This window comes from Amblyraja radiata, chromosome 5, assembly GCF_010909765.2.
Source record: "Amblyraja radiata isolate CabotCenter1 chromosome 5, sAmbRad1.1.pri, whole genome shotgun sequence".
Taxonomy (NCBI): Eukaryota; Metazoa; Chordata; class Chondrichthyes; order Rajiformes; family Rajidae; genus Amblyraja; species Amblyraja radiata.
The window spans coordinates 70136684-70153438 of NC_045960.1; the positions used below are offsets into that span (position 1 = coordinate 70136684).

General features: G+C 40.7%; 1 protein-coding gene across 1 annotated transcript; it reads left to right on the forward strand.

Annotated features, from left to right (window-relative positions):
* The first annotated feature begins 823 nt into the window (after positions 1-823).
* On the forward strand, positions 824-9094 carry LOC116973431. The gene is made up of 22 exons (XM_033021497.1): positions 824-970; positions 1058-1119; positions 1212-1304; positions 2583-2707; positions 3273-3413; positions 3946-4026; positions 4267-4434; positions 4535-4631; positions 5175-5392; positions 5798-5951; positions 6530-6744; positions 6812-6926; positions 7001-7203; positions 7280-7397; positions 7479-7645; positions 7734-7810; positions 7882-8009; positions 8138-8327; positions 8402-8546; positions 8616-8709; positions 8777-8872; positions 8950-9094. Exons 1-22 carry the CDS (start codon positions 897-899, stop codon positions 9069-9071), a joined length of 2883 nt encoding a protein of 960 aa, XP_032877388.1. The 5' UTR covers positions 824-896; the 3' UTR covers positions 9072-9094.
* The last annotated feature ends 7661 nt before the right edge of the window (positions 9095-16755 follow it).

A 16755-nucleotide genomic window follows, 5' to 3' on the forward strand; every position in this document is an offset into this window, starting at 1 on the left:
CAGATTGTGTAATTTTGCATGGTAGACACAAAATGCTGGGGTAACTCAGAGGGACAGGCAGCACTTCTGGAGAGAATAAATGTTTCGGGTCGAGACCCTTCTTCAGAATTTGCATAGTTTAACTTCCTCATTTTGCAAGGTAAAAAGTTGTTAGAAACTGTCAATTTACTTGACAATTGTAGCAGATTTAAATGAAATTTCAGTTCACATATCAGACCTATAATCTGAAATGTATAATGTCAGCTGTTTTATGTGTGAGAGTATGTTAGGATATCAAAAATCATTCATTTATTAGTATTTAAAATCTGGGTTCATGTATTGCCACTTTCAAAGAGCTGGGCACTTGGGGCCCCAAGATCAATTTTACATCAATGTTGTTAAGAGTCTTTATGCTATCATAAAGTGAGAGAAATATTGACAAAGCATGATTTTTATACATCAGTTGCAAATTAACGTTACAGTATTTTATGTTGGAAATGTTGATATCTAACAATTGGTACTCTGACCGTAGTCAATTGAAAGTTCCTTGCATTTGAGTCAGAATGTTGTGGGATCCAATTTCACCATGAGACCTGAACATGAAAATCAATGCTGGCTTACCGGTGCAATGCTCTCAGAAGTACTGCTGTTACATCAAGTCCCAGTATACTTAGGTAACGGTTCACTGGAGCAGTGAGTAAACAATTCCACTGGCGGTGTTTATTATGGTCAATCCTATACCCCGGTATCATTCATTTTTGCCGCATCACCTGGACGCGGGTCACGTGTCCGCCTGCAATCAGCGCCAGGTGTCCGCCGCGCTGTCCCACCCGGACCCGGATAAATAGCGCGCGCCCCCCCTCCCTCTGCTTCCACTTACAGCGGGTTCACGCTCTGTCTCTTGGCAAACGGGGACGATGCAACAACACAAGACGGACACCGCCCGGACGGGCGAGCTTTGGACCATGGCGCGTGTACTGCTGATATTTGGGTGAGTTTTTGTCATTCGACGGTGGCAGGGTTTGTGAGCAGCGCCGGGGTTTGCCGTCCCACTGATGGGCGCTCGTTTATTTTACAGATTGGTGGTGGTGGCGGCGGTCGCGGCAGCTCCTGACAGGGGGATACAAAGTGCGCCTGCAGGTCAGTGTCCGGGTGGCACTAGAGGGAGGGCAGGGCAGGGAAGGCGCCGGGTCAGTCCGCTTAACACTGGAGTGTTCTGTACGTTCCTGCAGGCTTTGTGAAGACTGAATGCCGAGACAGTGTATTTTGGGTCGGACTGGACAAGCGCTTTCTCGCTGGGAAACTGTGGCAGATTAACGTCGTCGGTGAGTTTTCCGTGAGCTATAACCGCGTTGAACGATACTACACTGACTCGACGTTCATTGTCCACGTTACTGATCATTACTAGCGGAGTGAACAATTCACAATTATGCGCAAAACATTACACCTGAAGGTGGATGTTGGGAGTAGATTAGTATATCTAATTTGAATACAACATTCATAGAACAGATTCTAATTCAGTTTATTGTCCCAAGGATGGGATATAGATACAATGAAAATATTGCTCGCTTTGAATTTAAGTTTTGGGTAAGTTAGTTAAATGTTGCTGCAGTTTCACTCTACTTCCATTGGTGATTTAAGCCACTTTGCACTTTCAGTCAGAGAAGCTTCAAAAGCATACAATCCTGAATAAGGGCATCTGTTACCAGAGTTTGTAATTGTCTAATCAATGTTTGAATTGGAAATCTGTCCTTTTGTCCAAGATTATACCTTGTATAAGCTATTAAACTTTTGTGATTAGGTTAGATTTAAGCAGAAACAAGATAGTTTCCCTTTGCAAGATTATTCACACCAGTTTTGTACAGATACACATGTGGAACACTTTCAGCCCAACTGCCCTTGATACTCCTCTAAGCTAGTCCCATTTGTCTGTTTGGCCAATATCTCTCTAAACCATCCATGTACTTGTCCTAATATATCTCACATCTATCTTTGAACATGATTTCATTTGATGATCAGGATGTTCAGTGCAACATTAATCATCTAACACCTTGTCCTATAAAGATTTTAATATAAAGTCTTAAGTTTACTGCTGTAGTCTTAGAATTTGTCTTGGTTGCATTTGATATGTTGTCTGTAATGGTTTGGCAGTTACTTTGTCAGGTTGACTCCCTACCAGTTAGTACAACAGCTTTCCTACCTGTACTGGGGCAACAATTCTCCTAAGTCCTAATCCATTTGTAACATTTGTAATTATTTGGTTCTTTACTCCCTGAATTTTTGGATTTGTGTCCTTCATTCCAATGCTTTTTTCTATGTGTAGCGATATACACATTCCAAAGAAGGGTCTTGACCCGAAACATCGCCAATTCCTTCTCTCCATAGATGCTGCCTCACCCACTGAGTTTCTCCAGCATTCTGTGTCTACCTACTAAATACAGTAACTTATCCTGTTGTGTGTAGGAAGGAACTGCAGATGCTGAAGAAGGGTCTCTAACTGAAACATCACCCATTCCTTCTCTCCAGAGATGCTGCCTGTCCTGATGAGTTACTCCAGCATTTTGTCTATCTTCTGTTTAACTTATCCTGTTTTCCTGTCTCAGATCAGTCGGGTTATATATTCTCCGTAACACCGAGATTTGCATCACAGTGTGGTTACACAATTTCAGTAGATTACTGGAATGTTGAATTCCGTGCATCTGTCCTCAGCTGTGGTGTGCAAATACTGGTAAGTAATTACTAGGAAGATGACGGTTTTGATTGCAAGATCCATCATGGAAACAGTCCCTTTGGCCCCAAACTAGTCAGCCATCAATCACCCATTTGCATTATTTCTGTTGTACCTATTTCACATTCACTCCCTATACAATGTTGCATTGGCCAAAAAAAACTACCAACCTGAACATCTTTGGGATGTGCGAAAATTGGAGCTCCTGGAACAAACCCACAGTTGCAGGGGAATGTGTAAATTTCAGAGAGCTCCTAAAGGTCAGGTTTGAACTATTCCCTGGTACTTCATGGGGATAGTTGAGCACATGGCTACAGCATAGATGATGGGGATTGCTTTAAAATTAGATGTCCAACTGTTTGGTTAAGTACTATATCCTAAGGATGTGATCTGCCATTGAATGGGTATATCCCTGTGCCTGAGGTGAGCTGGAAGAAGTGCTTATGGCATTATGGATCTATGCTAAAGCAGGCCCAACATTGTACAAATGTGGTGTCAATGTATGACAAGATTATCACCATGTGCTTTTCTTGGTATAACTTGTGCATTTCCAATTCATTTGCAGAATGATGAGCAGTTTAATCTGACCATACAAATACAAGTGTCAGGACCTGCCTCCGGAGCTGCAACGTACATTGAAACTCTATCTTGTATGTACTCTCCATGGGCTGAAAGGGAAATCTTCTGTGAAGAAAACTACATGCAGGTAAACTCCATTCTATATGATGAAGATGAGTTGATCAGACTAACTTTATCAGAGGCTTCTACACATACCTCAAATTCTACAATTCATCAAATTTTATTACACTCGAACTTCTGATTTGTAGACATTGCTGAGATTCTTTCATCAGAATTGAAGTTGTGAAATTGTTGACCTGCATGATTAGTTTAGAAAATTATTTGTTCAAGATGGAGCCATGTGCCACAATGTGTAGTTAATGTGAACAACATTTCTGCCACTCCATTGAGTGTTTTTTAAGATCAGAACTATAGCCATAGTTGACAAAGAACACCATCTGCAACACCAAAACAATCCTGGGTTGTCCCTAGTTACATATCTAAATCTCATCTTTCCACCTAACTTCACTGAAAACACTCAAAATAAATAAAGATCTTAAAATGTACCTTGCCACTAACTTGTGAGAAAGTGTTGGCCAAATCTATTAAATGTAAATTAATGCTTGTACTTGAGTACAAATGTTTCTATTGCAATGCACTAATCTTGCAATTGTGCACAGGTCTCTGTACAAAGAAAGATACCGACCATAGAGGAGGATTACGCTCAAGATGCTGAAGATTGGGCTTTAGCATTTCCTGAAGTAGGTTCACCTTTTTCTCTACCTGTTTTTCCAAATTAAATCTAATTTAATGAATAGCAACAGTTTCATTCTACAAATAAGAAGTGTATTGATTAAGTTGAGGACTTTCTCAAACTGATATTTATCCATAAAATGCATTGTTTTGATTGGGAACAAAAGTGAAATGCAATTGGAGTTATTAATTTCTGAATTTGCTTCATTACTTTCAAGTTGCTCATGTTTCCCTGGTGTTCCATGCAGGCAGTCGGAGGAGAAACTGGAATATGGCAAGTGGTATTTCACACTTCCAGTGGTAAAGTGAGTAAGACTGTGAAAGAAGCACATCAGCTAAATTACGGAATCAACACCACAGTGTCTCGTATCTTGCTCCGTGCTCCTTATCATACAAAAGAAGCTGAAGTAGTTTTGGTGAGTTCACAAATTACTTTTCCACTTAGTAGCAGTGTGTGTGTGTGTGGCGCCTCAAAACACTGATGAGTGAGATAATACTTTAACTTCCTTCCCTTAGGTCCAAGGTGTTCCCTTGTCTGTTATCAAATCAACAAGCTTCTACAAACAGCATTGGATTATTCTTTTAATTGACACTGCAGTGGCTTGTCCTCTTGGTAAAAATATTTTTACAGTTCTATTAATTGTATTTGACTGTGATTTGCATTCTATTTAAAACTATGTTCAACTAAATTACATGTTGGCCAGCTTTCTTTCGAGCCTGGACTTCAATCCTGTGGTCTTGGAGGTGTAATAGATATAAAATTTAATTCTTGTAATTATTACCAATGTGAGCAGATACTAGTCATTTTCCTGTCTTTAATGAAATATCAAGCCATTCAGAATGGTTGAAGCTTTAAGTAATATTTGATTTGGCTGAATTGGGTGTGAAGTTGATCTAAGATTACCTTGCCTTTAACAAATCCTTATCAGTCTAAAGACAAGTCTACCAATGACAAGTTTGAAATTAAATTCTGGATGTTTTCTGCACAATAATCAACCATATGCTTCCCACCATGAGTGCATCCTAAACCACATCCTTGAAATGATCCACAACACTAGATTCTAGTTTATCTTTTAAAGGACATTATTTAATCTTTGTCTAAAATAATTGGGTATGTGGCATCTTAACCAACGAGTTTTCTCTTTGCACTTGCCAGGTGATATTTCATTTGTGGATGACCTAATCACCTGGACATTGCCAAGAATATTCACTCCAATTGTGACCAGTGCAGTTCTTAAAGACAACAGTTCTATGGGAGTAAATGGTATCAAATTGGATCCTGAAATAATGACAGAAAGAAATTATTCTTTGGATAAAAATGACACTGCACTTGCTGTAAAGGTTCCAATTGGAGCACAAGATGGACACTACAAGGTTAGTTGAATTTGCTGCTGGAATGAATGTCCATAAGTATCAAATGAAGACATCACCTTTGGCCCTCTGGACATTTAAATGCATCCATCTAAATATATTAACCAATTTTAATTATAGGAGCTAATCTTAACCTTGCTAAATTAGTAAGATTGAGGTCTTGAGGCTAGAGCACATGTACGCTGAGCCATGTGGTTCATACTTCAAATATATCTTGGGCTTGGCAGTCTATAGTGCTACCAAAGCCCCAACCCAGTTTAGCATTCTACATAATTGCACATCCACTTTTGACTGCATGTAGCTGAAGACTTGAACTTGAAGGGCTCAATGAGCAATCAGAAAATTTTAAATGTCTTCCAATGAAGCTTTAAGTCACTTGGTTCTAATAACTTAAATGTTTTATTTCAGAGCCATGTAATGGATGGACAGTATGGCATCAAGTATAGCATTAATCTGTTTTTGGAACACGTGTGGGAAGATGAAACCTGGGGAATGAATAAAATGAATGTGATATATCCAGCCTCCACTCCCTTTATTCCTAAGCCTCTGGTTCTCACTGATGGTAGGTACTGTGGGTCGTTAATGTAAACTTGAGCTATTTATTGACAAAGGTTCTCAATCATTCTATAGTTACTGAGAATTGTTTAAATTCAGGATTGATTTCCTATCAAGGCAGGAAATGGTTATCTTTCCAAATGCTATTGGAAGAACATGAATGAAATATGGCTGCAAATAATAGAACCAGGGAAGGGAAAAATGCTATTGCCATTCATGGGAGGCACCACTTATAAGTGAAACAATATGTTAGTGCACATGAAACAATGTGTTAGTGTATACAAAGAAGAAAGCAATGTACTTGACCTTGCAGGGTTTGACCATACACAATGCTGTGAGTGAATAACTAGGGACTCCATCTTGCTGTATTCTTTCGCTCTTTTTGCTGAAATCTTGGTTGACTGAACCAAGTATTTTGGAAGTAATCGACTGGATCCAAATGATCTGGTGTGATCTTACAACTAATCAAAAATAATGTCAAGTATCTAGAATCAGTGAAAGATTGTGGTCTGAAGACTGTTCATACCAATTGGTAGAAATATTTTACCTGCATCTCCAAGAATTAATTCTACTTCTCTTATTCAGATACTAAACCTGAACAATGGCTATTCAATGTATCATTGGGCAATTTTCTTCCTGATGTGGAACTGCACAAACTCACTCTGGGTTCTCAGTCCTTTTCTGTGGATGAACCAAACCAGATGTTTGATGTTTACAATGCGACTACCCCAAATGAGACGACCCTTGATAAAATATTTGTTCTTGAAGTTCCAATGGAGTCTCCAGTCGTTGATAGGAAGGTAATGGCCTATTTGTAAAATGTCCATGTCATCTGACCAGCTGCTAAGTCTCTGCTTTATATTTTAGTATATAGGAGATGGTGTTGAACAATATACCCTTGACATCATCTACACCTTGGCTGTCGTGCCAGAAGATGAAATGTTCACCTATGTAGCTCAATTAGTACACAAGCACAACATAGGTGAGTTGTTTTGGCCTTCTTCTTGTAACTTAGAGATCCCCTGACTGTGATTAAGGAACTCTTTCCTCCTCCAGTACTTCCAGTGGCAAGTGGCTTTTGTGACCAGGAAAATGTGACTTTACTGATTACACACGGGACTTTGGATCAGTATTGGATCCCTTTCATTGGAAACATGCAGCTCTCTCTACACTCTGAACATGATGGGTATATCTTGAGGGAGAATGGTACCCACTTAACAATCACTGTTCCACATGATTCACCTGAAGCTGTCCATGAGGTATGTGGTTTCCACAAATGGTGTCTTGCAATTATTAGAATGGAATCAAAATTAATCAATTGCTATCTCATCACAGGCAATTAATCACCAAGGCCTTCGGAGCAGATTTGACTTCCAACTGAGGGATAATAAAACCTTCGAGGTGCTGATGAACTTTTCTCTTTCCTGCAGCTTTCCTACTGCAGACTTCATAAGTAAGTTTTTGGTTTTACTTCCCAACTAATAGCTGCATTCCATCATTTCTTCTTGGTGATGATGAACCTTTCCTCTTTCAGGATGTTTCCCAAATGGCTGGATTATGATTACTGCTGTGAAACTTGGAAGACAGTTGAGAATGGATACTAGCACAATCGTGCTGAAAGACCAGACTTGCAAGGCAAAGGAAAGCAAGTTCGAAGCAGTCTTTGACTTTTCTGCGGATTCCTGTGGCACAACGAGAAGGGTAAACAATTGGTGTGTGAATGGCATGTGGAGCCTGCAGGAAGTCCTGGACAACCATTTAATAGCTGAACATTTTTTTTGTTTCTTAGTTTGAGAAGAATTACATGATCTATGAGAATGAAGTGGTGTACATGGATGCCAAATCAACTAAAGAGCCAACCTTTCAGTAAGAACGATTTAAATGGGTTTGCCTTATTCCATGTGTGTATGAATAAATTATACATTTTCTCCTCCTAGACTTGCAATATCTTGTCGTTACCCCATAAATGATTCTCTGCATCTTCAGTTTGAACATCAAATCAATCCTCTGCCAGTTGTTGTACCTGGGATGGGACCCATCGTCTTGGATATGCAACTTGCCAAAGGTAAAAGTCTTTGGTATATTTTCAGTCTTTATAATGACCTGACTCTCAATAGGGATCACTGGGATTTATGACTCTCCTGGCCCAACTTTATTTTGGATACCTACCCACATTTTCCTTTGAATTTGCAGACGAATCCTATACCACATTGTACAAAGAAGATGAATATCCAGTAGTGAAGTATCTGGCTGTCCCCCTCTACTTTGAAGTGCAACTGCTGCACAATGAAGATCCACAAATTGAGTTGTTCTTGCAATCCTGCTGGGCAACTGCCTCACCAGGAAGAGACAGTATTCCACAGTGGCCCATCATTGTCCAAAGGTAAGTGTGACCATTTCTGATGAAGGATAGTTGGCAATTAATAATTGGCATGGACTAATTTGTTTTATTAATAGCTGTGAGTATGAAGCTGATCTGCAAGTGACCATCTTCCATCGTGTTGTGAGGAATGAGAGGGTGAGATATCCTAGCCATGTGAAAAGATTTGAAGTGAAGACATTTGCATTCATCTTGGGAGATCTCAATACCTTGTTGCGAGAGGTGAGAATTGCTATCCACATCATGTTCAGACCCAGTGAGCAGTGTCTCACTAATGTTTTCCTCCCGCAGGTGTACTTTCATTGCAGTGTAGTTTTGTGCAAGAAGGACCCAATTAACGAGTTTCTCTGTCCTGGTAAATGTATGCCAAGAAAACAACGAATGGGTAAGTTAACAATATGGCAAGGTGGTTTGTGGCTTGTAGCTTGGTGCTGATCATGGTGTCATTGCAGGTCGGAGTGTAGATGGAGTGCACCATTTGGAGGGATCTGTGTCGTCGGGAGCAGTGCTCGTAGCAAAATTTCCAAATGTAGAGCATGACATGAGAGGTGAGGCAGCATTCTTGAGCTATTACAAGGCAACATAATTTTCAAAATTGTAATTGTTAATTTTCCCTGGCCCACAGATGCCCAAATGGAATTTTACTCCTGGCCAGTGCTGCTGATTGGAGGTGCAACAATTATTGTTGGTTCAATTGTACTTGGACTTGTTGGTCATGTATGTCAAAAAAGCAGTGACTCTGATTAAAACAAGCTCTTAATTGAAATGTTTATTACCCGAGTCTTCCGTTGCCTTTTAGTGTAAGTTTGCTGTGAAGGTAATTTACTTTCTTGAACTTTGGATTTTATGAAAGATGTGAAAAACTTCCATCAATGCCTAGTCTGTGGGGTGTTGCCTTTTGCATCTGGCTTGGTGTTTTGTGGATTTTTAAAATGTAATCTAATTTTTGAGGTGCCACTATCCTGAACTAAAGTACCATTGAATTCCATGTTGTCACTTGTGCTAATTCCAATAAACTTTCAAGCTCAACTATTGATAGACACAAAATGTTGGAGTAACTCATGTTGGAGCGTCTCTGGAGAGAAGGAATGGGTAACATTTCAGGTAGTGACCCTTTGGACTCAATTCCTATTACTGACTTGGTGCCCCATTTGGTATTGCATAACCTTGCTGGCCATTTTCTGCTATCCTAAATTTTTCCTTGAGGCTAAAGTACCTAAATCCCATGAATATCCCTGGGTTTGCCTTGTCCTTTACTGCCTTATCCATTTGTAAACCTTGGCCCATTTTAATGGGACAGATTAGTCAGTTTCAGAAACAGGTTGCCAAATTTCAAAATGGGTATTCACATACTTGGGCACTGCACAAACTTCAATCTTCTCACTATATGCTGCTTTATTTTGACTAGTAATTTTGTCTCCCTTAATTTGTATACTCCGTTTTATTATTTGACACCAGTTCTTGGCAAGAGGTTGTACCTATTTGAAGCTTCCTGGATAAGTCATGTGATAGATTTCTGGGTTGTGTCCTATTGAGATAATTGCATGGACAGTTAAGCAAAGGCACTTGTTGTTAAATTAGTTCTGTTTTTGCCACTTTCTCCATATTGCAATACCTAGTAGGGATAAGTTAAAAGGGACACAATCAAAATATCCTTTAAATTTGGTCTGCAGAATGCATCTGTAATAACCTAGTTGTAGCAATTGGTCCTGGAGTAGCATTATGCAGCAACGGATGAACATTTTCGCATTGAAGGCTTGTTTGCTCAATAAAATCTCTACTGCCCAGAGGTTTGCTGTAAGCTAGGTTTTTAATTTGACTATACCAATCATTAAACTGCACTACCGATCATTAGTATTGAAAAATACATCTAGGTTATTGCATTAAAGTTACATGATCTACCAATGTAGCTCAGTGTTTCTTACCTTCTGTTAAACCTCCAACTTGCTGATTTCAAAATTTGGAACAATTACCTATAGATGCAAATGCTGGCAGTTTTGCAAGTGGTCACTGAAATACTGCAGATGCTGGTTTACAAAAATTGACACTGCTGGAGCAAGTCGGGCACCATCTCTGGAGAAAATGTGTAGAGGTGGTTCAGGTTGGGATCTTTCTCAGATCATCCTGACCTGAAACATCACCCATGTTCTCCAGAGGTAGTGCCTGAGTTACTCCAGCTTTAATACCATAGCAAGTTGTAGTCATTATATTGAATTTGTATGCAATGGTGATAAATGCTTGAGTATCAGAGATGGTTCATGTTCTGACCCACAGCAAGAAGTTATTGTAGACTCAATCTTAATTTGGTTCACTGATAGGAATCTCTCTGAGCATTTAAGTGCTAAAGCTATTACAAAAACACCTCATTGTCTGATTTGATTTGTTGATACAATAGAAGCTGTTTTGCTGGACAAGCTGTCTTTCCAGTGGCTCACCAATAAAATATACACCAATTCTTGACTTTTATTTCTGGACACATCAACTTCAATTTATTAATCAGATCTACCCCTCCTGCATTGCAATATTATTCACATGGGAGGAGATGGGATATTCCAGATCCTTGACAACCATATCTTCAAAGCTATTCAAATTCTCTTACACTCAATGTACAATTGGAGCATTATTTAAAAAGTAATTTAGAAACATAGACCACAAATTTTACTCCATTATGAAGTGTTTCAAAAGGTCGGTCCTATTAATCCAGCCAGTCTTGATCCACTCAGTGTGTCTACAATTGCAACTGGTCCATGGCAGATGCCATCTCCCTGGCTCTACATTCTTTGCTGCATTGTCTGGATAACAAGGACACTCATTTCTTCCTCCTTAAATGACTATAGCTCTGCCTTCAATACCACAATCCATTCATCTCCAAATTCCTGGACCTAGGAATGAACAACCCTTCTGTAACTGGATCCTTGACTTTCTGACCCACAGACCACAATCATTGAGAATAGTCAATACACCATCCTGCACAATAATAGCCAATGCACCAACCAGCAGCTGTAGCAGGATTGAACCTGGGTCTCTGGCACTGTAAAGCAGCAACTGTGCCACCCATCATGAAGAAAAGTGGTATTCTACTCTACTCTCCATCAATGCTATCGAAGTGGAAATGGTCAAGGGTTTTAAGCTTCTTGGTGTAAATATCACTAACAATCTGTCCCAAACCAACTATATTGAAACTACAACTAAAAAAGCACACCACACTACTCTGCTTTCTCAGAAGGCTAAGGAAATTTGACAAGAATGTTTTGACATGAAGGCTAAGCAATATTTGACATGAATGACAATCTGATTTAGAAAATAGGTGCAGGAGTAGGCCATTTGGCCCCTCGAGCCAGCATCGCCATTCAATGTGATCATGGCTAATCATCCCCAATCAGTACCCCGTTCCTGCCTTCTCTTCATATCCCCTGACTCTGCTATTTTTAAGAGCCCTATCTAGGTCTCTCTTGAAAGCATCCAGAGAACCTGCCTCCACCGCCTTCTGAGGCAGAGAATTCCACAGACTCGCCATTCTCTGTGAGGAAAAAGTGTTTCCTCGCCTCTGTTCTAAATGGCTTATTCCTTATTCTTAAACTGTGACCCCTGGTTCTGGACTCTCCCAACATTGGGAACATGTTTGTCCAAAGCAGATTTAGGGCTAAATAAATGCAGATGGTCTCATTCATTACTTTGGTATATCACCCTGCATTTCAGAAGGTGCCAGTGGTGTGGACTCATGAACATCAACCTCCTTATAGTTCCTCATCCAAATAGCTAGTTTATAGCTAACAGCTAGTGCATCTGTGGGATGTGTTTCCTCGTCTCAGTTCTAAATGGCTTACTGCTTATTCTTAAACTGTGGCCCCTGGTTCTGGACTCCCCCAACATCGGGAACATGTTTCCTGCCTCTAGTGTGTCCAAGCCCTTAACAATCTTATGTTTCAATGAGATATCCTCTCATCCTTCTAAACTTGGAGTTTACAAGCCCAGCTGCTCCATTCTCTCAGCATATGACAGTCCCGCCATCCCGGGAATTAACCTTGTAAACCTATGCTGCACTCCCTCAATAGCAAGAATGTCCTTCCTCAAATTAGGGGACCAAAACTGCACACAATACTCCAGGTGTGGTCTTCACTAGGTCTCTGTACAACTGCAGAAGGACCTCTTTGCTCCTATATTCGATTCCTCTTGTTATAAAGGCCAACATGCCATTCGCTTTCTTCACTGCCTGCTGTACCTGCTTGCTTATTTTCATAGACTGATGTACAAGGACCGCCAGATCCCGTTGTACTTCCCCTTTTCCCAACTTGAAGGGTTCAAGGGACCCACATTTGACTTTGCTACTCTTTTTCCCTTAACATATCCAAAGAAGCTTTTACTGTCCTTTATATTCCTGGCCAGCTTCCCTTCGTACTTCATCTTTTCAGCCCGTATTGCCCGTTTTGTTTCCTTCTGTTGTCCTTTGAAAGTTTCCCAATCCTCTTGCTTCCAGCTACTCTTTGCTGTGTTATACATCTTTTCTTTTAGTTTTATTCTATCCCTAACTTCTCTTGTCGCCCACGGTTGCCTCCTACTCCCCTTAGAATCTTTCTTCCTTTTTGGAATGAAATGATCCTGCGTCTTCCGGATTATACCCAGAAATTCCTGACATTGCTGCTTTACTGTCATTCCTGCTAGGATCCCTTTCCAGTCTACCTTGGCCAGCTCCCCTCTCATGCCTTCACAGTCCCCTTTGTTCAACTGCATCACTGACACTTCCAATTTAACGTTCTCCTTCTCAAATTGCAGATTAAAACTAATCATATTATGATCACTACTTCCGAGCGGTTCCTTTACCTCGAGTTCTCTTATCATATCTGGTTCATTGGACAACACTAAATCCAGAATTGCCTTTTCTCTGGTCGGCTCCATTACAAGCTGCTCTAAGAACCCATCTCGGAGGCGTTCTACAAACTCTCTTTCTTGGGGTCCTGAACCAACCTGACTTTCCCAGTCTACCTGCATATTGAAATCCCCCATCACCACAGTGACATTACCTTTGTTACATGCCAGTTTTAACTCCTGCTGGACTGGCCAAGTTCTGTGCCTTCCACCACAGTGATGAATGCTGTGGTGGATGTTTGTGGGACTGGCCAAGTTCTGTGCCTTCCACCACAGTGATGAATGCTGTGGTGGATGTTTGTGTTACATTTTTATTGTGGTTGTGTGTTCTTTATTATTGTACCGCTGCTGACAACCCAAATACCACCGACCCTGGTTGCGTGGCAAATAAATTCTATCTATCTATCTACCTATTTACACCCAACATCCGGGCTACTATTTGGGGGTCTGTAGATAACACCAATTACTGTCTTCTTGCCTTTTCAATTCCTCAACTCAATCCACAGTGACTCTACCTCATCAGTCCCTATGTCTTCCCTCACAAGGGACTGAATTCCATCCCTCACCAGCAGAGCTACCCCCCCCCCCCCTCTGCCCACCTGCCTGTCCTTTCTATAGGATTAATAACTCTGAATATTAAGCTCCCAGGCCCGATCCTCCTGCAGCCACGTCTCAGTAATTCCCACATCCCCACAAAATAATGTAGTAACTTAGCGGGACAGGCAGCATCTCTGGAGAGAAGAAATGGGTGACGTTGCAGGTCGAGACCCTACTTCAGACGTATCAATTTATACCCTGGTCATTTCCTCTTTTTCATCTTTCGTGGCAGAAAATACAAAAGCTTAAAACTACATACCACTAGTCTCAGGAACAGCCTATTTCCTATTATCATCAGACTGCTTTGAATGGTCCTGTTAAAAGATAAAAATGCAGATTGTTCTCCCAATCACATTGTGGTCTTTGCACTTTCTCTGTAACTAATGCTATAATACTATAAATTTATTCTGCACTCTGGTATTTTACTCTTTATTCTGCCTGTTATGTAATGGGTTAATAATACTCGTGTACAGTATGAGTTGACTGGATAGCATGCACATTACGTTTTTCAATATCGCGGTAGGCATGATGTTAATAAACCAATACTGATCAGAGCGGCTCAGATGCAGCCTTAATATTTTCAAATGTCTTTTAGTGTCACATGTACCAATTAAGGTACAGTGATATGCGAATTACCATACAGCTATACGAAAAAAACGCAACAAGGCACACAAATACATGATAGTTAACATAAACATCCACCACAGCAGTTTCCTCACTGTGATGGAAGGCAAAAAAGTCCAATCTTCTTCCTCTTTATCGAAGCTCCCGAGTTGGGGCGATTGAAACGCCCGCGTCGGGGCGGTTGAAACTCCCGAGGCTTGGAATTCCCGATGTCGGTCTCTGACTAGAGATCACGTGCTCCGTGATGTTAAGTCTGCAAGCACCATGGTTGGAGCTCCGATATTAAAGTCCTGTCGGCACCCGCGGTGGAGCTCTCAAAATCGGTCTCCAGCAAAGGCCGCCGACTCCTCGATGTTAGACCGCAGTGCGAATGGAGATACGATACGGAAAAGAATCGCCTCTCTGTCGAGGTGGGATTAGAAAATGTTACCCCCAATCCCCCCCCTCCCCACCCCCAATCCCCCCCTCCCCACCCCCACCCCCTGCATAAAACAAGCTAAAGAACACTAAAAACATACATTTGACACATACTATTGAAAAACAAAGAAGGATGGGACAGACTGTTGGCGAGGCAGCCATTGCTGGCACCACCCGGTGTTGACACCTACACAATCTGAGATGGAATCACAAGGTTCTAGTGTTTGAACAGTTGACTATAAATCACTGCAGCTCAGAGAAGCAGCTAAGCAAGCACTGACCAATGTCTGCCCATTACAAGAATGATCCAGCCGTTCCCTGAACAGAATTATTTTTCTCCAACAATCATTTATCCATTTGAGAATTTGCTTCTCAGATTTTAGCTGCTCTCTCTGTGAAATATTTTATTTATTACCCCTTGTTGTTTTCCCAACTCTCTGCAATCCATGTCCTCTAGTTCTTATCCCTTATATAACCATATATAACCATATAACAATTACAGCACGGAAACAGGCCATCTCGGCCCTTCTAGTCCGTGCCGGCCACTTACTCTCCCCTAGTCCCATCTACCTGCACTCAGACCATAACCCTCCATTCCTTTCCTGTCCATATACCTATCCAATTTATTTTTAAATGATAAAATCGAACCTGCCTCCACCACTTCCTCTGGAAGCTCATTCCACACAGCTACCACTCTCTGAGTAAAGAAGATCCCCCTCATGTTACCCCTAAACTTTTGCCCCTTAATTCTCAAATCATGTCCTCTTGCTTGAAGCTTCCCTACTCTCAATGGAAAAAGCTTATCCACGTCAACTCTGTCTATCCCTCTCATAATTTTAAAGACATCAATCAAATCACTCCTTAACCTTCTGCGCTCCAAAGAATAAAGACCTATCTTGTTCAACCTTTCTCTGTAACTTAGGTGCTGAAACCCAAGCAACATTCTTTTTTTTTTTTTTAATTAATAGTTTTTTATTGGAGGGGAAAAAAATGGCATTACATTTTCCTCCATTTTGTTTTTTATAAATAATAATAATAATAATATAAACAAAATAACCCTAACCCACCCTCCCTAAACACCCCCTTGGCAGCTTATTTATTCACAATCCAAATATATCACAAAATCAAATGCACTTTTTAACAATAATAAAGTAACAAAACAGAATAAAGGCGGATCCCCACTTACTGTCAAGTGCCCTCAGTCAATAGGTAGTTCATTTAGACCCTCAAAGTATGATAAAAAGGGTTCCCATTTAAATTCACAGACCCCCTCAATGTGAATTTAATCTTTTCTAACCTTAAAAAAAACATGACATCTTCCAGCCAAGCAGCGGCAGATGGAGGAGTAGTAGATTTCCAGACCAGCAAGATTCTCCTACGGGCCAAAAGTGATGTAAATGTAATGATATCAGACTGGGTTGTATTTAAACCCAAAGTTTTATCTGTTACACCAAATACAGCTACAAGCGGGCAAGGTCTCACCGTCATCCCAAGGACTTCACTGATGGTTTTAAAAACCACTGCCCAGTAGTTAACAAGTTTGGGGCAAGACCAGAATGCATGAGCTAGATTGGCTGGAGAGAACGAGCACCTGTCACAGCCAGCGTCCGTCCCTGGATATATGTTAGCAAGCCTGGCTTTGCTTAAATGAACCCTGTGTAAAACTTTAAATTGTATGAGCCCCAATCTAGCACATGATGACGAGGAGTGGACTTTTTTCAGCGCTTCTGTCCAGCATTCCTCAGACAGATCCATACCAAGGTCATCCTCCCACCTAGCTTTAACTTTGTTCAGGTTTTGATCTCCTAAATACATCAATTGAGAATATACTGCAGAGATCAGTCCTTTATTTGCAAAGGTAAGAGTGAGTTTATCCAACACTGTGACAGGAGGGAGATCAGGAAAATAAGGAAATGTTTTCATGACA